Genomic DNA, 25763 nt, shown 5'->3' with positions numbered 1-25763 from the left:
TTTCCCAATACTTTGTTTAAAAGTAAGTTAAGGAGGTTTAAGTACATGGGTAAGTACTTACGTATAACCATCATATAACTGCGATACATTGATTAGTTGTTGAAATCGATATTATGATGTACTTGACAATGGCTCTGAACGTGCAGCGTTCGTACTTCAGTTTATATCGCATGTATGTCACGGAAAGTCATTAATACTTATGCAAATAACGATTGCGTATAGGATTGATGATAATCAGTTATCTGATGAAGCACCAAAGAAAAATCAAAGAAAAAATCGTATGTATAATATGTAAAATCGTATTGTTACTACAAATGAATATTTTATTTTTCAAGCAGTAAAAAATTCAATTTTAATGGAATTCTACAATCACATAGGTAGTTGTTATGTATATATACTAATTTATATTCCAGCTTTTCGGTTCTATACATATTTCAAGAATAATAATCTGTTCTCTGTTATCTGAATGTGAAGCCTACACAGAATATTCAATAAAATTTAACAATTATTTCAAAGGTAACTTTCTTTTAAAAATAATCGTTTCAAATTTTTTGAGTTAACTCTACTTCAACTTCAAATGTAACTGATATGTATGTAGTATATGAATGTATTGTATGTAATATATAGCAACAAAAGTATTAGCACAGATTAGTTTACAAAACTTTAAAATCGATTTTTATATCAATTCTACATCATGTATTTTTTGCTATTCATTTTTATTGTACAATTGTGAACAGTTCCTATAACCTATGCATATAACAAAAAATAGATAAAGAAACTAATACAAAATTCCCTGTTAATCAGCTGAAATTCCCAAGAACTGGAGAATCTACGTGGAAATTGCGATAGGGCATGCTATTACGCCCTGGTGCAATCCAGTGATTGTGGAATTCTACGAAAAGCAATCCGGCCGGACAGCGCGCTACGACTGGGCTCGCTGGTGGTCGTCTTCTTTACACCATCTAGCGCCCGGTCGGTCGAGCGTTTCGAGCCCGCAGCTGCGCAGGTGTATCACCGGCACCTTCTCATTAACATCTTGCCCGAAAAGCCAGTCACGCCAGCAGAAGGATCTGGTGCGGTCGAGTCATCAATCGATTTCGTTTCGCTAGCACCTAGACACAGCAGCTTTCGATAAGCTATTTACAATCAGAAGAACGATCATTCGAACGTGATAGACTCGAGAACCGGAAGCTGATTGGATAGGAGGATGCAATGGACGGGGGTAGAAGCGACCGTTCTGGCAAAAGGTAATATTTCCGTCAACTTGACTAGGCGGGAAACGAATTGCAGGCTATCGAACTCGCAAGGTTTAACGAACCGCTAAGGACACCGTTCGTAAGCTATTTATAGATTTTATAGGGCCATTGAAAGAAAATACATGAGATGTTAAGAAGTTATATTACTGCTGGCAATAAGTCTTCGACCAAACGCGATGGTATTAAACTGACTGAGAATATTGAAGTTTTTGAAATGGAAAATGTTATGATTAGACTGTAAATTTTTATGCACTTATGAGAAATTTGAAAATGCAAATATGCACAGAATACACATAATAAGCACAAATGTACGAAATATAAAAAATGTAGTTATAATACTTACAATTAGTAGATGAATGAAATGTTTGTCTAGTTTCCATTTTTTAAATAATAATATAATTATTATAAATAATTATAATAAAGATGTGAATTTGCATAAATATCTGTACTCTAGTTATGATTCAACGAGTGTTTATGCAAATTCACATTTTTATGAATACAACTAAAGGAACAGGATTTCTTACAGTAGGATATATGAATATAGGTTAGAGGATAAATGTTATACTTTGAGTATTTTATGTATTTTTACATTATGTGCATTCTGTGCATTTTTGTATGTTTAAATTTTCCATAAATGCATAAACATCCACAGTTTAATTATACAATAATATAAATATAAAATATAATATTGTAAAGTTAAATCGGTTTCGTATAAAGTAAATATAGAAGAATCAAAATTGTCATTTATTATACAGAAGAAAATAATTAAGAAATTAATGGAGAACATTTTAATTAGAAAAAAACAAATTGGCAAAACTTGAGAAAAAGATCTTTGTTCGTAGCAGAAATAATCACTGAAGAATTTCATCAGGTTTCAGTAACTAAACGTTTGAAGAGTATTAGATTTCATTAACGGAACGTTTGGAGATAACAGTCTGAGGAATCATAAAATATGAGCTTCGTAGGAATTTCATCAGACTGCGGAAATTTGTGCATTTATAAAAACTTATAAAGTTTGAAATATTTAGAGTATACGTAATATGCAATAGTATCTAAAAAATAACAGTCATAATATTTAGTAAATCCCCATTTAAGTTCCAGTATTTCAATTATATTCATAAAAATATGAATTAATGAGTGGAACAGAAAATAGTAATGAGGAAAGATATTAAGTAAATTTTTGGAATTATTTTTTTAACCGCAGTGATAAAAAATAAAATTCAATAATATAAATTGACTGAAAAATATTGCAAATGAGAATAGACGTTGATAATCCTTTTATCTTTTTTCATTACGTTTTCTCTGTTTTCACTTTCAATCGAATATTTTGGGTTGTCCTAACGGTACGATAGAAAGTGAAGGATTTTTTAATATTCTAATAGAGATCGACTTAAAGGGAATTTCAGTTACAGTACACTCTAAATATGTAAATTGAGAGTTTCATAGGCATCCCTGCATTACAATGTAAATTTATGGTTGGTAGATTCGTGCTTTTATAAAGATCGAAACTTCTGTCACGAAAGGAGAGTAAATTTGAAATGATTTCTAAAACTAGAGACCTAAATGCACGAGGTGTGCTTGGCACAGATATCCTAAACTACCTTGCAACCTAATTACAGTAATAGTGTATCGAATTGCTTTTAGGTATTTGTTAATTGATTGATTGAATTACTTTAGAACGTAGTCGATTACATTAAAGAATTTAGGATGATAAATGTTAGGCTCGAACGAAAACTGATAATGATCGTCCATAGATTCGAATCGAGGTTTAATATCCTGTCTTGGCTAAAAGCATCCCTTACACTTTGGCTATTCATCATCTAAGTGAGAGTTAAATGGTTGCATCGATTCGGCCATTTTTATAACAAGTATGCTTTTATCTGGAGATGGGTCGATATCTGATTATTCGATTCGCGAAACTTAAATCCGAAACTTTGTTTCTAAGATCTCGAACTTTTTGAATACAGAATGTTTCTACTTTCTTTTTCTTCTAAAGAGTATCTATATTATCAGGAACTAAAACTGTAGCATTTTTTTCAGAAAATCAAATATTTCTCTCTTGATATAAATGATTATAACAAATCTCAAAGTCTAAAACCAAGCTTAGATTATTATCAGCTAAATAAAAATAAATTCATATTGTCTTAATATTTTCATGAGTTATTTATAGGAACTAAATTTATATTATAGACAATTAAAATTTTTAATAATTATTATTTATATAATTATTATAATATTTTCTACTTATTAAGTATTATATTTTCCTGCTGTTTCCTGTTCCACTTAGAATTTTAAGTTTTCCACACTTCTAAGAAGTTTGAAAAGATCAAAGTATACATACATATATAATACATATAGTCCTATGATAAATATTATAATACTAAATAAATAAACTGGAGATATTTATATAAATTCATATTTTTATGGATATAATTAGACGAATGGGATTTAAATACTGATTTACTAACAATTATAGTAAAAAATCGCATATGTATATTATAGATATTATATAATTATTATAGATATAATATTATAGTAATATAGTTGTATTACTTACATTGATTTATATAAATTATTATTTATTTGGATTATGAGAGTTTCGAAGCACCAAAATAGTACAAAGTCTTGGGTTTAGAACAGTTGTAAGGTTTTGAGGTTTCAAGGTTTTGATTGCCCCAGTCCTACTTTTAATTCTTGAATCGTAAGAACTAAGCAAATGACCTACAAATTACAAATACACGTATAATTAATTCTTACCTAGATTCTAAATATGTAAATATTAAACAATCTAGTTGAATTACGTGATTATGTTAAAAACGACAATTTTCATACGGAAATATTAATATTTATTTAGGTGATGGAAATAATTAAAAATCATATCGTATTGAAACGAAGTGAAGCTTTCAACAAATGTAAATCAAAGAAATATCTTTTTTAAAATAGGAATGTTATAATAAAGATCATCTTTATATGCGTAGAGATAATTCAATATATTTTATTTTCATTGATTAAACCCATATTAACTTTGAAAGCTGCTAGAATTTTGGCGGTGGAAAATAAGTTCGTTAAAACAATATAACAACATTTGAAATAATATAAGATTAACGTTAACCAGACCGTACGTACCAGAATTATTTATTACATATATACATATATTGGAATTGAGTATATGTATCCCACGGATATTTGACCATATCTAAGGAACCATACAAGTGTCTCAATGTAACTGCAACACAGCCAACAGTTGATTGACGTCTTCCATTATCCTGGGATCTTTTTAACAAACGTGAAAGGAACAAAACTGGAAGCGTAATTCAACAGTTTGGCCCCTTGTATCTGAGACTAATTGTCTGCACGAATTAAAAATGTTCTGTAATCGATGTTTCATTACAAATCATCACTAAGTTACCAAACTGAAATCCAAAAAAGTCCCATTTCTCGGTCACTCTTACCCCAATGTTCGTGTATCGAACAAACTGTAAATTATCAGTTAGCATTTAAAGCAAAGAGGAACAGAAATATAAATATGTTTGCGAACAAATTGCTCGGTTACTGCTCACGCTAAACGAATACAAGCGCGAATACTCTCGCTCTATGTTCTTCTGCTCGTTCGGCCTAAACGCTCCTTTAAGGGAAGGTTTCTAAAGCACGTGGCCTCTTTACTTTTTCAAAGTAGATTCGCGTGCAAACATTGCTGGTAAAATGCATCCGTAGATCGAATCACGCGAACCGGCAAAATTACTGACCAATTCTACTGGCGGAGTTGCGTGTGCGTACGTCAACGCGTCACGGACATTTATTTGTCGGTGTATGCAAAATTCGTTGTTCCGTACAACGTACGAAATTCGGGTCACGAGGTTACATCGCCGCTCCGGAGGTGGCGTTCCTCGTTGAACGCTTGCGATAATTCGGCACACGAAACGATCTCGAACAAGAACTGCTCCTAGCTACTCGTGACTTTATTCGCCACGTGCCCGTTAACACTGAAAGGGGAATGAGGCTCGATTGCGATTAGAGGACGCGCCCGCTCTAATCTATCGGTCGATATATGGAATGAAAAACGACAGGTGGCCTCTTGTTTGATGGTTAATCGCGGCGAGCTGTTTCTGACGTGATTGGAAAAGAGAAAGAATGTCGATGGCTCAGACTGCACTGTAGATATTGCATATCTACTTTTTGTGAAATTTCAATTTTATATGCAACACATAGCTGTCGACTGTTTCTTCATTCTTCAAAGATGATATTTATATGTCGGATTATCGTTAAGATTAGGGTTAGGGACGTGTAATGAATCTTCACCGGAATTATTCATCGTTGTCACACAATCGAGGTAGCATTTATTAACATTAACAACAGTATGGATGTTACAAGATTGGCAAGGGGCCACGTTAATTAGACACTAATGACAATGACCTTAGGTTCGATAACGAATCCGCGGTCAACGGGATAACAGATGTATTTTGCTCCAAAGTCTAAGTCGGACTCGACTTACTTCTCGTGATACAAGGATTACTTGACTAACTCTTTATTGAAACGTGGATTATTCACCGATCGTACTGACAGTAGATAACTGACTAATGAGACTGCAAGAAATGACGCTGCAGAGGAAAACTATGATGGGGTGTGTCTAAGGGTACGAGATCATCAGATTCGTGGAGGAAAGCCTCCGCTCGGAAGGTGAGGGAAATGGACGTTGCTGTTAATTGGTTAATTTCTATGTTGGTGGTTAGAAAAGGATACTAGCCGCCCTTGAGAGAAAGTTCCTGGCGGGAAGCGTAGTACCTGAGGAAAACAGATCTCCCGTATCTTCCCATAGTAGGTGACAGATTTGCGGGTTGATAAAATAAAGACTGTTTGTCCAGTAACTAAATCCTAAGATTTATAGCGGGTCCTCAGGCTAGCTGAACATACACTGTGAATGACGCATCGACATCTGGCGATCATCTTGCCCGAAGAATAGGATTTGCGTGTGGCGAGCCACGGGGCAAAGGCCGTTTTTTTTTTATTCGCGTTTATTTTACAATCAATTCTCGTTAGAGAATTTTAAGTAAATTTATCTGGCGTGGTACTATGACATGATTAATAAGTGTTTATAGTATGTTTGATTCTACTTGAATCTAGTGCTTAGGTCTAAGGTGTAATGTCTTTTTAGCCTGGGGATCCGTTCCGACGTGTCGAGTAGTTGAGTAATTAGAGGGTTTTGTTGTTTATTAACTCTTGTGCTATATCTATTGCTGAATTTGGATAATTCTTCTTTGACTGTGGGTATCTTGAGGTCGTGATGTATTGTTTCGTTGGTGACGTACCAAGGTGCATCTATTAGGGATCTTAAGGTTTTCGATTGGAATTGTTGAAGAATTTTTATGTTGAAATTACTTGCTGTTCCCCATAGTTGGATTTCCTAGGTCCAAACAGGTTTTAATATGGCTTTGTATAGTGTATCTTTACTTTGCGTGTTTAAGTTGCAACGTCAGCCTATGAGCCAGTAGAATTTTTAAAATTTTGCTTTGAGTTGTTTGGTTTTATCTAAGATATGTTGTTTCCATGTCAATCTTCTGTCCAGAATCATGCCCAAATATCTGACTGACTCTTTATCTGGAATAGGTATATTGTTTATCGTCATCTGTGGGCAAGTTTGTTTTCGTAGCGTGAAAGTTATGTGGCTGGATTTGTTTTCGTTGACTTTGAAGCGCCACTTGTGGAACCACTCTTCCATAGAGTCGAGGTCTCGCTGGAGAGTAGAGGAGGCCAACTGTCGGGTCTGAGTGTGAGGCTAATAAGGTTGTATCGTCAGCAAATGTCGCTGTGGTTATATCTGTCGAAGTTGGTAAGTCTGCAGTGTAGGTGTTGAACAGCAGGGGTCCGAGGACACTGCCTTGGGGTATGCCAGCTTCTATTGGAAATGTTGAGGTTATAGCGTCTAAGTGTTTTACCATGAATTATCTATTGGTTAGGTAGGATTTTAGGATGGAGTAGTAGGTGTGTGGTAGGTTTTTCATTAGTTTGAACAATAGTCCTTCATGCCATATTTTGTCGAATGCCTGTTAAATATCTAGAAATACCGCAGTGCAGTATTTTTTCTTTTCTAAGTCTTGGGTGATTTTGTGAGTTAAACGATGAATTTGCTCTATCGTAGAATGTTGCTTTCGGAAACAGAATTGGTGATCTGACAGTGTTTTTAGATCCTCTAAGAGTGGAAGGAGTCGCATCATTAGCGTCTTCTCGAATAGTTTGGATAAGGTGGATAGAAGACTAATTGGCCGATAATAGCTGGTTTCATGTATTGGTTTTCCAGGTTTGGGAATGAGAATAACCGAGTTGCACTGAACTATCTCTTTTTATGGGAAGCTCCTTAATGGCTTTGTTACTTATCAGATCATGCCCCGATGCTTTTTCGGGATTTAGACGACAGATTAATTCTATGACTTCTAGTGATGAGAAAAGCTCAATGGGAGGAGACATCTGGAAGGGAGAGTGCAGGTATTTAGTTATTTCATCTGGAGTAGTGGGGAAATATGGTTTGAAGACGTTAGTTAGATGACTGGGAAACAAGTTAGCTTTTTGTGTAGGGCTACGCGCCCATCCGCCTTGCAGACAGCGAATTGGAGGGATTGTTAGCGGAGGACGAGAGTTTCCTGGATGCCTTCCATAGTGAGTAGTTAGAGTCAGCTGTGGGAGATAGGTTGGAAAGGTATTTTTGAAAACAGTCATTTCTATAGTTTCTAAGGGTTTTAGTGAGTTTTCTTGTTGCATTGTTTAGCTTGCACTTGTCGTCGGGTGTTCTATGACTCTGCCATATTCTTCTAAGTCTGCGTTTTTCTATGATTTTTTGGTGGGGGTATTCGTGTTTATTGTCAAAGCTCTTCATAAATGTGGAAGAACTAGTTTACTATGCTGGTGTTTTAGGTATTCGGCGGCTGCTTCTGTATCTTCGTTTGTTTTTAAGCGAATTGAGGCTGATGTTGTATGATTGAAAATTTCCCTAAAGAGTTGTCAGTTGGTGAGTTGGTTGTGAATAAAGCCATTAGATAGATTTTCAATAATTGTTGAGTTAATTATTGCTATTACGGGTGAATGATCTGAAGAGAGTTCCACAGAAGATTTGATTTAGACATATCTATATGAAGAAGTCTAATAAGTCAGGTAGTTTGTTATTGTCACTGGGCCAGTAAGTGGGTTCATTTGTACTGAGGTAATTAAGTCTGTTGGTGTTTATACTGTTCAGTAGATTTTTATCTCTTACTGTAATAAGTCTGCTGCCCCATTGGGTATGTTTAGCGTTGTAGTCTCCTCCTGCTATGAATCTATTGCCGAGGTCTTCGAGGAAGTTATCGAAGTCTTCTTTAGACTTAGAATGTCTAGGAGGACAGTATACTGCTGACGTGGTGATTGGACCATGCCAATCTTCTATTGCTACGTTTGTGGCTTGGAGGTAGTCCTTCTGGAATGATGGAAGCTCATAATGTTTTATGCCGATTTTTATGATAATTCCGGTGCCGTCATGGGTTTTTCCGCTGGGATGTTGGGTATGATAGAAATTATAACCATTTATTTTTAGGTAATTTTTATCGGTGAAGTGGATTTCAGATATGAGCATTACGTCAATTTCTTGTTGTTTCAAGAAGAGTTCTAGTTCGTATTTGTGCTGAGCTAGACCGTTGGCATTCCAAAGAGCTATGTGTAATGGTTTTATTTTACGTCGCAGTGTAGTTTGCTCACAAGGAGTGTAAGCAGTGATAGCAAGCTTTTAAATTGCTCTGATTGTTATTTGATTAATTTTTCGAGCCTATCAAGGTTATTCGTGCTTTGTGGACTGGGAACTGGGACTGGAATATTTTGGGAACGTTCATTACGGATTATCGGTCTACTTTGTACTCCTTGAACTACCTGAGCATAGGAGATTGAAAAAGTAGATAGTTTTTGTGGGCTGAATGTTGGAATCGTAAGATCCTTTACTCTGGGTTTGGGGTACTTGTTATATAGGATCTTGCAAGCTGAGCAGCCTTTGTAGTTCGCAGGATGGTCTCCTTGACAGTGGATACATTTCGCAGGAGTTTCTGTTGATTTAGTGCATTCATCTGTAGAATGAGAACCTGCACATTTGACGCAGCAGTAATTGCGGTTGCAATATTTTTGCGTATGCCCGTTCCTCTGGCACCTTTTGCACTGAACTATCTCTTTTTTTGTAAAAGGTGATTCGAATTTTATTACCGAATTCATTAATCGGTTGATATTATATATTTCTTTGTTGTCTGACTTTTGCTTTAAATCAACAAAGAATAAAGATAGTGGGTTTTTTGTGATTCTTTGTCTTATATTGCTGATATTGGTAACTTCATGGCCAAGATTTTGGAGTTCGTATTTCAGTTCGTCTAAGTGGTGAATGTTGCGTAGTACCACTCGAAAGGGTCTTTCTTGTTTTAGTTGATAAGTGTGGAATTTAGCGTTCAGGGTTTTTAGCAGCTTTGTTAGTTTTCTATAGGAGTTTGGATTAGTCGTCAGAATTTTAACCTGATTGTTTTTAATTTTTAGTTGATAATCTTCTTTGTTGATGTCTTCCTCGATGGACTTGATCATTGTTTGAATATCGATGATGTTGTCGATGAAGATTGGAGGAGGAGTCTTTTGCTTTTGTTGGCTTGGTGATGTTTTTATTACATCCATAGAGTCGTGTGTGGATTCTAGTAGTTCGAATCTGTTGTAAGTGGAGATATTTATATTTTTGTTGGGTGAGTCTATCTTGCGTTTTTTGTTGTCATTTGTATGATTTGGAAGGTGGGATAGTTTGTCTTTTTGCCACAGAGGAGGGAGAATAAAGCGGTTATAGCTTTGTCCGAGTGAGCTAGTTCCAGATATTTGGGCCATTTTCGAGCTAGTTAATTCAAATTGAAATAACTAGTCGAGAGGCTATGATTCGGATTAGAGATTAGGAGAGTCTGATTGTTCACTATTAAGTTTAGAAACACTTGTTTTATTTTGATTTCAGTTCACTTTCGACGAAGGGTCGTCACTTGTATTGTGAACTGCACTAGGCACTAGACACACACGTGTTCACACTTCGGCAGTCGACGGCTGAATGTGATTATACAAACATGAAAACTAATCTGTCGAACGTTGTGATCTTTAGTTTGATAGAACAAAGTGGATCATACGTAATTCGATAAAATAATATAAAACGGAAAATGTTGTGCATCCATTATTTTCTTATAAAACAAGAAACTTTTCGAACGACCTAATAAGTGAAAGTTTATTAAGGATAGTTGACGGATAATTGATAGAGATACGTCTAAGGATCTCATTTAGGGTTTAAAGGCACCTGGACATGTTCCAAATCTGTATCAATAATGGACACAGTGCTCGGAATCGAGGCCAATTTGTAAGTGCAGCGTAATTGTGTGCCAATCACGAAGAAACGTTGGTCAATTACGCTCAGTTCCTTATTTTGTAGGTCACGTTGAGATATCGATTGCCGAATAGACAATTCCATTTTTCGCTTTCAATTAAGGAAGTATTCTAGTTCAGAACGTTCGATATAAATCTTGGATAACTTCTCGACAATTTTTCGAGTTTTGCGTTACCTCGTAATTTTAAATGAAAATGTGTTCCCATAGTATCTAATAAAAATTTGTAAGAGTATTAAATTTATAAATATAGAAAGAAGACATACAGTGACTCGCAAAAGTATTCGTACGTTTACTATAAAAAAATGTTTATGTGCGTATCGTGCATTTTAAGTAAAACATTCTGATATTTCATTAGCATTATAATGAGACGCTACTGCCAGAATTGCATTAACAAAATTTGAATCTAATCCTAAACTATATATAGAAGTCGCGAAATATTTACTACAAACTTATATTTAATAAAGAATTAGTATACAGTGTGAATAGTGTTAAACATCTCGAACCTTCCAGTTAATACACGGATACCTGATTTTCAAACTCATTTCTCTCGAAACCGAAGCCTCAAACTAAAAAATGTTTTTTTTTTTTCAACTTATTTTTGCATGTATAATCATCACCCGACCGATTGTACACCTGTATACCACCTGACTTTGATTATTAGCATGTACGTGACGAAGACAGATAAGACATAATGCAACATTTTATATATCAATAGACTCATTGAAAATTACTTCATGTTAGCATTGCGTGCAAATACAACTTTATATATTACTACTAGGATATTACTCCAGCCCAGCCCATAACCCAACCATTTTCTTTTTTTATTTATTATGATTATCATCATTGATTACAATCATCGATTACAATCGTTAATTACAGTTGCAGTTACACTATCAGTTACAGTCCATCATAAGTTACATCCACTATAATCAATAATAATTATTTCTCTCATCAAGAAATTTAAGATTGGACTACATAAAAATCTGCCCGCTTACTCCAAATTGAAACTGTAATCATGATCGTAAACATCGTAACATAAATTCTATCGAAGATTTTCGCAAACATCTCGGAAATTAACGCTGAGCGACGGTAACATGTATATGGATAAGTTGTTCAGAATAATGACCTTGATAGCATACTATTTCAAGGTCGTCAAAATTGGCAAGGCGTGCCCCTCTTTTACATAATCACCAGCAATTTTGCAATCGCGTTATACGAGGGCGCGGTCTTCGGATCGTCACGTTATACGAAATTCTACTGTACTATGTTCCCATTATTATCGTGACACACGTTTTAAAATAGTTGTCTTATGTTCGAAATATTTACGCAGGTTACGATAAGGAAAGTTGGTCGACGACGTCGCCGTTGAGGTACGAGTAAAAGCTAAACGCTTCCGTGCACGTAAACCATTAGGCTGTCTGTAACGAAATTTCTTTTTCGGACTCCTCTCTTCGTAGATCGATGCGTCGCGACTACAAGGCTCGTTCTGTAAAGGCACGTAGTTCGTACCACCCTCTTCCTATTCCACGTTTTTACCCTCTATGCGCCGCGCCGCCTCCGTTTCCGCCCCACAGCTTCAATCCCTTCGCTGAAACATTTCAGTCCGTTCCGGGCATCCACCCGGCTCGGTGCTCCACCCTCTCGACTTCCACTCTCGGTATCTCTACTCGTCGCGTTTCCGCAAGAAGTATCACTTGATTTTTTGTCTAATTCTCGATCACTTAAAAAATATGATCTTTCGTGGAGCATATTTCTTTTCACAAACTCCATGAAATTTTTCTGTCCGCTACTTTGTGCGACTCACTATTGTTTGGATGTTATCGACTGTGTCTTGAATATTAGCTGTTCTAGAGTCGTGTGATTCGTAGATAACGTAGCAGGAAACAGTAATCTTCGATCATTCAAAAAATACGATTTTTTAATAATCATTTTTCTTTACAAAATCTATTAATTTTGTTTCATCGTTCTGTGTGATCAACTGTTTTAAGTATTAATTACTCTCGGCTTTTGCGATGTGTACATAATTTTATAGAAAATAAAAGTAATTTATAGTTGCTCAAATACCTTCCTAAATTTATTAGTTTTCTCTATATCTATATATATATATATTCTAAATATAATCTATATCTATCCAAAAACATAAAATTCATCCATCTGCATAATTGCCCTACCTCTAAGAGTTTTAGATATATTCGAGAAAATACATTTTCCATCCCAATTTTGATAGCTGCCTTTATACCCTAAATGTGGATAATCGTTGATAAAAGAAGATAAGTGTCGAATATTTTATATCACGTATCTGTAAAGTTCCATTAGAATCAGTGCGTCACATTTGAATAATGTCCTTTGTAAGTAAAATTATAGAAATACCTCCCTTTTTACAGTACATATTTGTTATACTGGTAATGTTGTATAATTTGTGTGGCGAAAAGTGATGAACATAGCTAAGCCTAGTATTTTGTATTTCAAGTAAAAGCTTTAGAGAACAATTGTAGAGTCTAGTTTCAAGTTCTTCTGAATGGAATCTATAAATAAATATACACGATTTCCTCAAAGTAGGTTGAATGACGAAGTTGAATGATCAATTCTTCAAGAAGAGATAGCATCGGTCAAGCAGGAGTAAACACGCTAGAGAATGTAACTTAACATCGTGATAACGGTAGCCGGTATTTTGTTAGTCTAAAAGATAAAAGGGATCATTACTTCTTACGATAGATGCACAATATACAATAACGTAAATTCAACGAGTTTTTAAATTTATTACGATACATGTAATTTACGTTACAATCCAATAATATTCATTAATATTGGATTTCTCAGATACTTTTCATCCAATTAAACAAATATCAAGGAATTTCAATTTTACATGTATCGTACCGAATACGTTATAAATACAATGCAATTGCGACAATAGTCTGCTGATTTTTATGCATTTATAGGAAATTTGCAAGTGCAAGATTGCACACGATATAAAAAATATCCAAAATAATTGGCAGGTAAAACAATTTTTTACCGACGCTTCACTTTTTTCGCTTTTTTTTTTCAAAATATGAATTTCCATAAAAATCTGCAGTGTAATAGTAAGAATAAATATTACAATATAAAAAACAGGACGACTTTATTAGGTCACACTATAAGTAATTCAGTTTTGCTGAGACATAAGTTTAAAACGATAGCAGTTGTTACTATCGAAGTCTCAAATGATTACGATAGAAAACGTAATAGAAAAAGTTAGTGAATTATAAAGAATATGAGAAAATACTGGTATCTAATATTTAGTATAAACGACTGCATCATTTATAAAATGACCTAATAAATATATAATAAGATATAATGTATAATGTAGAATAAATATATGATATACAACTTAGTATATTATTATATAGCCGTGGAACAGTACCGCTAACAAAAGAATCGTACATTTTTAACCAGTTAGATCGAAGGAAATTGCACGTTCAGGGATTCACAAAATATCTGACATGTTGAAAATTGCACGCAGGCAAAGGTTCTCCCACGGGGTCAATAAATCCTCCTCGGACACTGAGCTAGCGCAGGGTAAAAGTAAAAATCGAAAGAGTAAATCGAAGGAAAAATGGCCCTTATTGGAAGGGCTGACAGTCGACGAATTGGCTCGTTATCGAAGAAGACGTATACAGGGACAACCAAAAGACAATCTTGGACTTAACGTCGAGGTTGGAAACGAAGATCACGTGTCCGAGTATCGTGAAGCTTTTCGTGCGAGAAGCGAAGAGTTCCTAAAGGTTAGCATCTGTTCTTAAATTTTATACTTGTATTCTTAATTGTGTTACTCGTGCGTATTCGAAATATATTTCTTTGTACTATTTTTTCGAATGTATAAAGTTCTTTGATTTACATGTGTAATATGTCATTTTGTAGCCGTCAAAGAACACTGTGATGTATATTTCGTTTGATTAATTCATTGTATTGAATCTCATGATTTGTTTGGAAAGGAATATGGAAGAATTGGATATTCGTCTGCTTTCTGTAGTCTATAAAGTACTGTAGAAAATATATGTATATATAATTTTATACTGTAGATTTTTATAAATTTTCTTCGTCGTCTCTATCGCTTCGAAGTTTTGCTCCCAGTAGTGAATTACCAATTTTTCCATGTTTCTTTCTAAACAAATAATCACATTACAATTACTTAATCGAAAGAAATATACGACGTCAAAGAGCACTTCAAGGTTTACAAAAATAACGATTATAAGCAGAATGAAAAAAGTTGCAATATTAAAATTAGTAGGTTAGTATAGGAATTAGTGGATTACTTTAACTGATTTTGGTTACGAATAATCCTTACAGATAATCAAAATGTTTCTGGTTACCTAGAACTATTATCGATGAAAGTATTTTTTTCTTGCTTACCGATAACCATTATAGATAAGAGAATTCATTTTGATTGCCGATGATCATTATATCAGATAATTTCTTTTTGGTTGTCGATAACCATTATCTGTGATACAATTTTCTTTTTGGTTATCGATAAAAATTCCATAAAAATTTAAGAAGTAACTGTTATTTTTTACTCCTACACAGAATTATATATTACGCGTGTAGATCAAATAATTTTATTCATTCAGAAAAAAGTATAAAAGAATATGTATATTAAAAATTGCACAAACTTATGGATCGCCCTTGTAAAAGTGTATTTATTATACTTCGAAAAAATCGAACAAATAAAATATTTAAATATATTTATAACAATTGAAAAATATAAGGTCGTAACTAGACTGCGGATGTTTATGCAAATACATATTTTTTTGAATATAACTAAAGAAATTGGAAAATCTAAGCAGAGATTTGTTTCATTCACTAAATCTTATAACGAATACCATACTTCTGATATTTTACATATTTTTTTTAATATCTTGTGCATTTTACGCATTCTTGCATCGCTAAATTTCTCGTAAATGCATAAACATCCACAGTTTAATCTCTAACATGGATAATGTTGTTTCAAAGGTGTAATTTCGTTACGATAGAAGTCCATTTATCTGATTCCATCAGCAAGCACACAGTTCGCATAACTGAAAGTATAAATAAAAGTTTATTGATGTCCCTCATAGCAACCTATGATTTTTCGTTCAAATAATAGGAGTGTATCTTCAGATAAGTGAATTCGATTGACAGCAATGCATTGAATCGATTGAAACGAAATAAAATGTCATCATCAACGAAAGAAGTTCAGATAAATGAGATTCTACTGTACAATATTTCATCAAATTGACGTAAATGTAATATTGCTTATAGAATCACTTAATAATAACGCTATCGCTGAAAACAGTATTTTTAATTATTTTATTAATAAATAATGATTTGTTATTTTTTATTTTTAATAGAAACCTATAATGTCAAGCATTGGCAATAGATAAATATTTTCTTTTCTTTTCTTTTCTTATTATTATAATTTCTGCATTAGGCTTTCGTCCATTACGAGTTTAGATAATAAGCGGATTACAAATATCAGTAAGAAAATAGTATAAAATATACAAAAGTATATAAGTAGATATATATAAGTACTAATAGACTATAGATAAATATTAATAATCGTAAATAGAAATTAATAATTATAATTTAACCTTCTTGCTGTAGTTTCACGATAGCGTATATAACTGTAAAATAATACGAAAACATTCGCAAAGTAAGGGCGAGCAAGAGAGAACATACAGAATGATATGAGGAAGCATAAATTGATACAGAGCTACGTGAGAGCATTTCTCAATTCATTAAGCAATAATTTTCCGATTCATAGATGTACCCCTTACCGTAGGAAAATACCTGGTTGGAAAGTAATAAACGAATCGAAGATTTTCGGACAAAGGATTCAATCGAGGATAGGAGAGTTTCAGACCAAAAAGGCGTCAAAGAACAAGAGGAGAAACATACAGAGCTTCCAATTGAAAATACAAAGGACGAGACTTCTTTAGAGCAGATGAATAACGATAAAACGATGGAGACTGAAGCAACGAATCCCAAACTCGCAAGCCACACCAATCCTCCTAAACGACCTTTTTTGATCAGAAGGTAAAACTATTTTATGAAGCAAACAATTACACTTGTTGTAGCAGATGACACTGCTCAAACGTGTCCGGGCACTTGTTTTTTGATACACATTGCTATGAATAATTATAAACTCGAAACATATTTTTTGCATTATTTCCTCAATGTTTCCAAGAAACCACCGATCATGCCTAAATATGTTAAGCGAAATTGTTTTTGTAAAGGGTAAGTCGAACACTGTAGTATATCAGGAGATGTTACACGGCGAATTATTGCCTTTCATAACCGAAATAGAAGAAAAAAAAGAGAATTTTTCAATGAGACAATGCTTCTGTTCGTACAATTGCCACTACAGAAAAGTGATTTCAAAATTTTGGGATAGGAATTATTATCATGGCCAACGTTGAATCTTAATCTGAACTCTATCGAGAACTCGTGGGGAATTATAGCAAGAAGAATTTACAATCAGGAGAAACCATCTATAGAAAGCATTGTGGAACTTAGGAAAAGAATAAAATCCGCGTGGACGAATATTCAAAACGAAACTTTAAATAAATTAGTGGATAGCATACCTGACAGATTAATAGAAGTAATAAAAAATAAAAGAAGATCCATCAAACATTTAATATTTTTTCGCAGCTAATTTTAACAAAAAATTTCATTTTTTCCAGATTTCGAAAGAAGACAATTTTTCTTTGTTGTATCTTCAGTTTTATTTTATGTTATGATATGAAACTGTACAAACGATTTTGTCAACTTTTGATTATAATGAATATTATAAAAGATCTAAGAATAGGGTTGAATTGATAATTATTCACGGCATTGTACAGTGAAATCTCCAGTATCCAAATTACAATAGAATCTGCGGTATTCAAATTACGTAAGAATTTCGTTCATCCGAACAGATTGAGGGATAAGGCAATTCGCATAACAGAGCAGTTTCGATAATAGAATTTCACTGAATAACTTATCTTCTCCAGCTTTTATTTACTACGATAGTTCAAATCCAGTAGAGACTCTCTCTTATCCGACCTAACAGGCAGACGGAGCTATTCGAATAATGGAATTTTCGAATGATAGAACAAGCACTTCTCCGATACGAAATTTCATTTATTCAAATACAGATTAAAATCAATTGACAGATTCTTAAAATATTTATGGATCTTGTATCTCCTTGACTGCAAAGTCACATGATTCTTCCAACATAAGTAACCGCACGAAGTTACATTCTTTGAACCATCAAAGCTCTTTCTCGAATGCCACGAATGTTTCGGCATGAGAAGGCAGCTCTTCGTTATCACTTTCGTTTGCTGTTCCCGTTCGCATAAAATCGTCATTATTATCGTCTTTATTGCGATGAAATTATTTCAGTACGTCGGTATATTTATAGTTTTTCTATGGTTGCCAGCATCCAAGGAATTTACGCGCTCTAGATAATTTTCAATATCATGTTCCTGTTTCTCAATGTCTGTAATCGTAGTTTTTCCAACATTCTGTGTTTTTAATATCTTTGTCGCACTTACGGGTACTCTAATTACGTCGTATTTCGTCTCGATAGTTAGAACGCTATCAGTTCCATTTTGTTTTCTTTCAATTCTAATTTCAATTCTATAAAACATATTTTTGAAAAACCACAAAGGTATCACAGTATCTCTGCCAAAAAGATAGGAAGAAGTGATAGAACGAGAGTTCTATGAAAACGTGTAATCATATTTTTATAAACATATTTACAGGTTCCAAATTTTGCTCTAAATACCATGGTAAAAACGAGAGGAACTTATGGAATGATCCAATACTTTGCGGTAATCGTTGCATCCAACGTTCGTAACGTTATTACCACGAATTAAACATTCCGTTATAGTCGTGCTAAATAATAGCAGCGTTAATCGCTCTGTTGCTTTTAATCATTCAATGTATACTTTAACGTTACATTGTTACAACAGGGGCACTACATTAAAACATGACGGAGAATTGTACACGGATACCGAAACCTATTCGTCATACGTTGGCTACGAAGGTCAGCATAAGCGCGAGCTAGCTCGTAGGCCCACGTCTTTAAAAATGGAAGGCGATTTAGAAACGACCACTGAGAAATGCGAGAAATTCATCCAGTGGCTGAACGTTAGCCGACCGGAACTTATGCGTGTGCCTACGCATTTAAAACTCGAGGGTGAATTTGAAACTACCACGGAAAATCACGAAAAATATGTGCCATTTGTAGGTATTCGAAGACCGGAGCTATTAAGGCAGAACACTAATTTGAAATTAAATGGAGAGGCTAATTTCGTGGCAGAATACGCCGATGTGTTTAAAAAACATAACAACAAAGGTGATTATGAAAAACTCATTTATTTACAACAGAACCTTAATTATCCGAACTAATCATGATACGCATAGCTGTTGGGAATTTTTCAAACAACACTAAGTCTAAGTTTCAACCTTCTCCCGACGTTTCGATTCCTATTAAACGTTTTTATGACGTTTCTGACACTTTGATTACGAATCTGCATATCGTTTTTTCAGCGTGCCCAGTTTTTAAAAAATTCGATTTCGAAGAAAATTCACGTTTTCTTAAATTTAATCCAACTTTGTATACACTCGTATAAAAGTATATTCGATTTCTGTTTATGTCGGAAGATTCTGTAGATTTCCATGGTAGTATCCACTTGCAGTATAATGGAATCGATATCATGAAAATAACCTACATATATCTTGACTTATTATAGAATAAAAGTCAATCAATTTTGTAAAAGCCTCTGATATGAAATCCGTAACTTTATGATTTAATTAAATACAATTCTCTTGCGATATAATTACAGAAACGATTATAAAAATGATGTAATGTAATGAATATTTTGTTTAACGAAATTGAGATGCAATATAGAAATTAAATGCTGGAGTATCTAACACTTTTCTGCGGAAAGACAAATGTGGATAAAAGTTGTTCGTCTTTGTTATAAGCCCTTCAATTGCTTTCAATTTTTATTCTTATTCTGCAATTTTTCTTACAACTCTCAAATTTTCTATTAATCGACGTTTTTGGGGATTTAAAGGTAAATTCAATAAATCAATTGAAATTAGTTTTGATAGAATTTGATGCGTAAATTGTCTGTCAATTGAAAGCGATATCACACATTGAAAGGATCACAACAAAATCGTCTGTTCTGATAATCGAGGTTCGATTGCATTTATATCTTTGATTCGATGAATATACAGGATGTATCGTTATTATCTTTGTATTGCAGAACGTTCACGACCAATAAAACCTGAAATTCATCTGAAGACCGGGAACTCCTTTTTTCAAAGTACTGAGCACACAGATAACTTTATTGATTCTCATACTAAAGAGCCGCAATTGACGAGTGAATCGAACAAAGCTGCCGAAGAAGCGGAGAAAAAGCAAAAGAAATTAATGGAGAAAAAGGAAAAAAACGAGGAACTGGAAATGTTGGTCTCGAAGTTAGAAGACCTAAAGTGTCCACCGCTTGAAATTCCGGAATATAAAGACGCGTACAAGGTAAAGTATATAGTTACGTCCTGTTAATTAAGGGGCATACGCCACAATTAGGCTTTTACACAATTGGGCTTGGAGTAGCTTTTTTAATCCGGTCACCATAAAGCCATCGACTATCTGCAATAATAAACCGACGTAAGTAAGAATGCTCTCTTATTTTCCTGTACTGATACCGCCCCTCAATTAAAGTTGTTCTCAGTCAAAACTGTTATCGGTCAAAGTTACTATCGGTGAAGTTTGGTATCGATGAAAAGAGTGTCAGTGATTTCAATTGAATCTGTTCATAAAGATACGAATTTGCTCGAACATATACGATCTAGCAATTACTAACGAGTTTTAGCTTCGAAATTCATTAAATCTTATTCTGAATACACTGTTTTGATCTGAATAGATTTGCAATTCCAATACCGAAAATTCTTCCCTTGTATATCTAAGTATAAGTAAGCAATACATCTGAAAGAAGATTTATCTCTCTATAATCATTATAAGCTATTACAAGTCATCTCTAACTTATATTTTAGCAATTTTGATTGCTCGTCATTAATATGGCTCGTCATTAAACTCATAATTGAAATTGATTTCAAAAAATGGACGTAGGAACCTACACGAATGCGTATAACCCTAGCTGCGGTTAGACCAATTTATGACTCTATTAAACGCCTTATTTTACTATATCACTTCTACCTATTATACATAACACAGTTCCACCTATTACATATACGCACTAAAATACACGAGTTAATTGACACTACAAAAGACCTGTTACGGCGCGCTAGACGGTCAGTGCGACGTACCTTTCGGTCTGACCGCCGACGCCTATCTCTCATCAAACTGACCTGCAGTAACCTAAGGAACCACCATAAACCGAATCTTTTCAACTTACTTTCGATTCATACAAATATTATTCGGTTTATGGATGGTCATTTGAACAGTCATTAGGTTTATTGCACTCTCTTGTTAATTACGGGGAAAGCAGATGTGTCCCGTTAAATGGCGGGTTTTTCCCAAGAACAAGGACACCCATGAGCCAAATATGCAGGAGACTTTCTCCTCGCATTATGTGTATTAATATTGGCCAAAAACCAATGGGCATCGCGGATCGTTACCCTCACTATTCTACCGAAAAGTGTGAACAACGAATCCGCGTCCTTGGTTCAGCAAGGGTACACCCACATCGAGCTTTCCTCCTAAACAAGACGAGATGGGTCAATCACTGTTCTGCTGTTCTTCAATCAATCAAGTCGACTGCTCTTCCACTCCTCAGACAGTCAAGTAAACTGTTCTGCTGTTCTTCAATCAATCAAGTCGACTGCTCTTCCACTCCTCAGACAGTCAAGTAAACTGTTCTACTGCTCCTCAGACAGTCAAGTCCCTGCTCTTCTACTAAGCGGACAGTCAAGTCTCTGCTCTTCTACTAAGCGGACAGTCAAGTCACTGCTCTTCTACTAAGCAGACTGTCAAGTCTCTGCTCTTCTACTAAGCAGACAGTCAAGTCTCTGCTCTTCTACTAAGCAAGTCATTCAAGTATAATTCTAGCCATCGAGGCACTAACTTCAATTCCCGCCAACGAGACAGTCGATTCTTGGCGTCAACATACTTCGGACGGTTCTTGCACTCATTCGGCAAGCTAGTCTAATAGTTTCACACGATATCGGGATTCATCGCGTTAACCGGTATCCATTACGACATATTTATATATACGTTCCAAGTGTTGTGAAAAGTGGCGAAATAAATAAAAATAGATAACTGAAGACTACAGTTATTTCAATATAACCACCCCTATTGTCGTAACTGAAATCAGGGGATCGCCCTGCTCGCGGTGTCGATCCGTAGATCGTAACGGGAATTTACGACTCCCGTTGACGCGCCTAACGGAGACGCGTCTCCCCGCGACTGGACGAACAAACAAGACCAAAAATCAGAATATATTTGTACATCATTGTATTTATTATACTATCTACTTAATAATTAATTAGATTCAAGTATATTAAATTTCGTATCATTTGGTACACACATGGCTACAGGAATTTGATACTATGAGAATGAAATATAATAAAACCTCATACAAAAACGTTCAATTGAAAAATTAGGATATATATTTATATAGAAATATTTTCATAGCCACTGTAGATGCGATACATACCCCTTTTTCAATGAGCAACTCATTTTTATCGTACAAAATTATTAACAATTATTAACAATTTATAGGATTTTCCAAGGGAGAGACCTAAAATCGTAAAGCCAGAAGATGAAATTGGACGAGCGGATGGCACGAAAATATCATCTCCCTCACCTACGTTCAGATTTACATCGAAAATTGATCAAGATCCGGAATACAAGTCGAAATATTTAGATTATCAAAGAGACCACCCAGTATATCGAAAGCCACCGTTGAACTTGAGATCAACGTACATTCTTCCGAAATATACACGTTTCGGTAGACAAGAGCCCAAACGACATGATCACGAGTTCACAAGTGAAGTTCGGGCCCAATATATTCCTTATGGTCATATACCAAGAGTTGAAACTTTAAAAATGCCGACCAACTTACGTTTGGAGGGTAATCTTGATCTTGAACCGGAATATAAGACAGCTTATTGTTCGAAACGTGAGAATCAGTTACAAAACGAACTGAGAATGCATCGTAGACGAGATCGTAGTTTAAGCGCTTCCAGACGAAAAGAAAATTATTGGATAAATAATGCAGACCAATTTGGTTTCACAAATGCCGCTCAAGATCAGGACGCGTTCCAAGTGCTACATACTCGAGTTCATGAAGATAATGTCTATGGAAAACCACCAACAGGTGGCCAAAGGTTTGCATTTGAAAGTTCCGTTGAATTTAAATTTTGATTTATTTTAACATAGATATCTAGAAATACAAAAAAGATTGTTTGATTTGTAAATAGGAATTTTATAAATTCTATATTATACTGTAACACTTTTTTATGTTCAATAAGATTAGTAAAATTCAATATCTATATAAAGGTCTAGTGTATTGCTAATGCCTCAGAGAATAATTACATACATTTATACATTTGATTTAAGCATAGCTTGTCTATAATTAATATACTAATTGAAACAAATATTATTACAATATAGGAGTTCAAAATCTTCGCAAACACATATGCAAAGACAAACACAGGTAAATATGCCAGAATGTACCAGAGTGAAAGATAGATCAACTAGTCCAACATACCGACTTCATGTCTGTAATGTCGATGATGAACCCAGAGGTTTCCGACGCAGACGTTCGCCACCATTTCAGTCTTCCGGAAGGACACATAATCCTTCACCAGATTCTGTACTTCAAAATAATACTATCAGACCATATTCTCCTAGTTTTGGTAAAAGCACCAAGCAACACTCTAATGGTCAATCATTTGTTATTTTGGATAATGGAATCTTTGATACAAATAAAAATGATATTCGCAGAAGGCAAACAGATAGAAATTACAATATTGATGGTACTCTCCCCATTTCTAGAAAAAGAGCAAAACCTCCAGCAAATTGGATGCCACCATGGTATGATAGTACAAATACTATCTAAATTAATGAACACATATTAAATGTACAAAATTAAATGTACAATTAAAAGGGCTTTGTACTTTTTAATATACTGATCAAGAACAATAAAGTTTCTGTATAAATATAAATTGTATAGTATATTTATTAATATTTCATTCTTCCAAATATATGTGTAATATATGTGTAATTTTAACACAGTATCACTGCATATATGCATTACAAAATTAATATAGTATCACTGCATATTGCGTAATATAAACATATGCTATCCTACCACATAATAGAATAATAATATATAATTTTGATAATTATGTTAACATTGATATTTCATAAAATACATTAGAGAATATCAATCCTTATAATTATAAAAAGATACTTTTACAACGTTATAGATTTAAAAAAATTATTTTATTTAAATTTTAATAAAGTATGAAATTAATTAAATACCTCTAAACTACTAACTTTTTTTATACCTAAAATTCAAGTAATAATAATAAATAAGGTTAAATTTAAATTTTTTATTGAGTTACCTTAATTGACGTATTTAGCAACTGTAATATTGGGTTGGCAACTAAGTGATTGAGGATTTTGTCATTAGGTAGTAATTATTTGTGCCAATGATTTGTAATTGTGTTAAGACTAAACTGTATTAAGTAGATAACAAATTATCGTTCATAACAACTCATTATCATACATAATTATACATTACACAATTTTTCTACTCTTCTACTCGCCATATTTAAAAAATATTTGCTAATATACAAATATAATTACACCGAATTGTTTCATTGTGAATCTAAATTTTAACTAAACATTCTACGTTCGATAATTTGATTGTGTATATTTGACTACCTTCATGTTTCTCGTTAGTCGATCGTCTTGCTACATACTATACCGAGAATTAGGTTGGGAGAAAAGTGTATACATCGAAGAAAATATTGAGTTCCTATAAAATTTATTAAACATCAAATAGTGAAAAATTAACGTTATAAAACATGTCAGATCCGGAACTTGAAGCAATACGACAACAACGATTAGCTCAGTTGCAGTCACAATATAAGGTAAATCAGTTGTATTAAAGACAAAATATTATATAATACATAACTATTTTATTTAATAAGACTATCAATAAAAATCAAATGAAAATAATAAACGATTATAGTATAGTATTTCGAATCTCATGACACTAAAGTTATTTTACTGAATTTAAATTTGGCCAGTTCAAGCTATTTATAACTGTATATGCATACTGATATTATTTAAATAAACATTTATTACTGATTTTTTTCCATTACTACATTGTGATTCGTTTATAAATGTTTAGGGTAATAATGTAGAGAATAAGCAAGCAATGGAGGAAAAAATGCATCAAATGGAAGACATGAAGAATTCCATTCTCACCCAAGTATTAAGTCAATCAGCTAGAGCAAGATGTAAGACCACTAATATAATGAAATTATATATATACATATGATGTATAAAATTTTCTAATGTACACTATTTCTTTAGTAAACACATTAAGTCTTGGAAAACCTGAAAAAGGAAAAATGATAGAAGATATGATATTAAACATGGCTCAACGAGGTCAGTTATCTGGTAAATTAGGGGAAAAAGAACTTATCAGTTTACTTGAAAGTGTAAATCAACAAACACAACGAAAAACTGTTGTGAAGGTTAGTTGCAATATATTTATATATGTTTTCAGAAAAAAATAAAATTATAAATAATTAATTTCAGTTTGACAGACGAAGAGCAGCATTGGATTCTGATGATGATGATTTATAGCATATACATATATTTATACGTGGTTTGGCAAACAGCGACATAACATTCTCTGTTTAATTTTTCAAGAGGTATTAACATTACATTACAACTGTACGCTTAATTAGTCATATGTTTTTATTTTTTATGATATATTGAAATAAAAAATTGAAGTCAAGTATCAGGATTTATTTTAATCCAGATTTTATTTTCAAATTTCTACAATGCACCTTGCCACCTATATATTCTTTTATTTAGTCAATTTGATTCATATAT

General features: G+C 33.7%; 2 protein-coding genes and 1 long non-coding RNA gene across 5 annotated transcripts; 2 read left to right on the top strand and 1 right to left on the bottom strand.

The window, feature by feature from the left end:
• Positions 1-697: 697 nt before the first annotated feature.
• Positions 698-5522, bottom strand: LOC132909281 (uncharacterized). Its single transcript, XR_009658513.1, has 3 exons — positions 4383-5522; positions 3814-3977; positions 698-1112 (listed from the first exon to the last, which is right to left on the bottom strand). It is a non-coding gene; the product is annotated as an uncharacterized LOC132909281 (long non-coding RNA).
• On the top strand, positions 1106-23854 carry LOC132909235 (uncharacterized). Of its 3 annotated transcripts, none has more exons than XM_060963937.1 (8): positions 1106-1247; positions 14160-14421; positions 16455-16708; positions 18628-18701; positions 18906-19013; positions 19930-20201; positions 22407-23014; positions 23301-23854. In XM_060963937.1, the coding sequence occupies exons 1-8, from the start codon at positions 1213-1215 to the stop codon at positions 23746-23748; spliced, it is 2061 nt and encodes a 686-aa protein (XP_060819920.1). In that variant the 5' UTR covers positions 1106-1212; the 3' UTR covers positions 23749-23854. The 3 variants fall into 3 exon arrangements, with proteins under 3 accessions (XP_060819920.1, XP_060819919.1, XP_060819918.1); XM_060963936.1 differs by having other exon boundaries at positions 18628-18854; XM_060963935.1 differs by having other exon boundaries at positions 18628-19013.
• Positions 23855-24541: 687 nt separating this feature from the next.
• LOC132909275 (programmed cell death protein 5) lies at positions 24542-25665 on the top strand. Its single transcript, XM_060964016.1, has 4 exons — positions 24542-24787; positions 25051-25159; positions 25236-25399; positions 25464-25665. Exons 1-4 carry the CDS (start codon positions 24722-24724, stop codon positions 25509-25511), a joined length of 387 nt encoding a protein of 128 aa, XP_060819999.1. The 5' UTR covers positions 24542-24721; the 3' UTR covers positions 25512-25665.
• Positions 25666-25763: the final 98 nt, after the last annotated feature.

The sequence above is a fragment of the Bombus pascuorum genome, chromosome 7 (genome assembly GCF_905332965.1).
Source record: "Bombus pascuorum chromosome 7, iyBomPasc1.1, whole genome shotgun sequence".
NCBI lineage: Eukaryota > Metazoa > Arthropoda > Insecta > Hymenoptera > Apidae > Bombus > Bombus pascuorum.
The sequence above is the reverse complement of the archived record's forward strand: the minus strand, read 5'-3'. Positions and strand labels throughout refer to the sequence as shown.

What these genes read in the sequence shown, in the direction of transcription:
- LOC132909275 (XM_060964016.1), top strand. Translation starts at nt 24,722, where the DNA reads ATGTCAGATCCGGAACTTGAAGCAATACGACAACAACGATTAGCTCAG. An exon ending in AGTTGCAGTCACAATATAAG is followed by an intron (nt 24,788 to 25,050) that starts GTAAATCAGTTG and finishes ATAAATGTTTAG; the next exon opens with GGTAATAATGTAGAGAATAA. An exon ending in AACGAAAAACTGTTGTGAAG is followed by an intron (nt 25,400 to 25,463) that starts GTTAGTTGCAAT and finishes AATTAATTTCAG; the next exon opens with TTTGACAGACGAAGAGCAGC.
- LOC132909235 (XM_060963935.1), top strand. Translation starts at nt 1,213, where the DNA reads ATGGACGGGGGTAGAAGCGACCGTTCTGGCAAAAG. An exon ending in AGCGACCGTTCTGGCAAAAG is followed by an intron (nt 1,248 to 14,159) that starts GTAATATTTCCG and finishes AATTGCACGCAG; the next exon opens with GCAAAGGTTCTCCCACGGGG. An exon ending in AATATAAAGACGCGTACAAG is followed by an intron (nt 20,202 to 22,406) that starts GTAAAGTATATA and finishes AACAATTTATAG; the next exon opens with GATTTTCCAAGGGAGAGACC.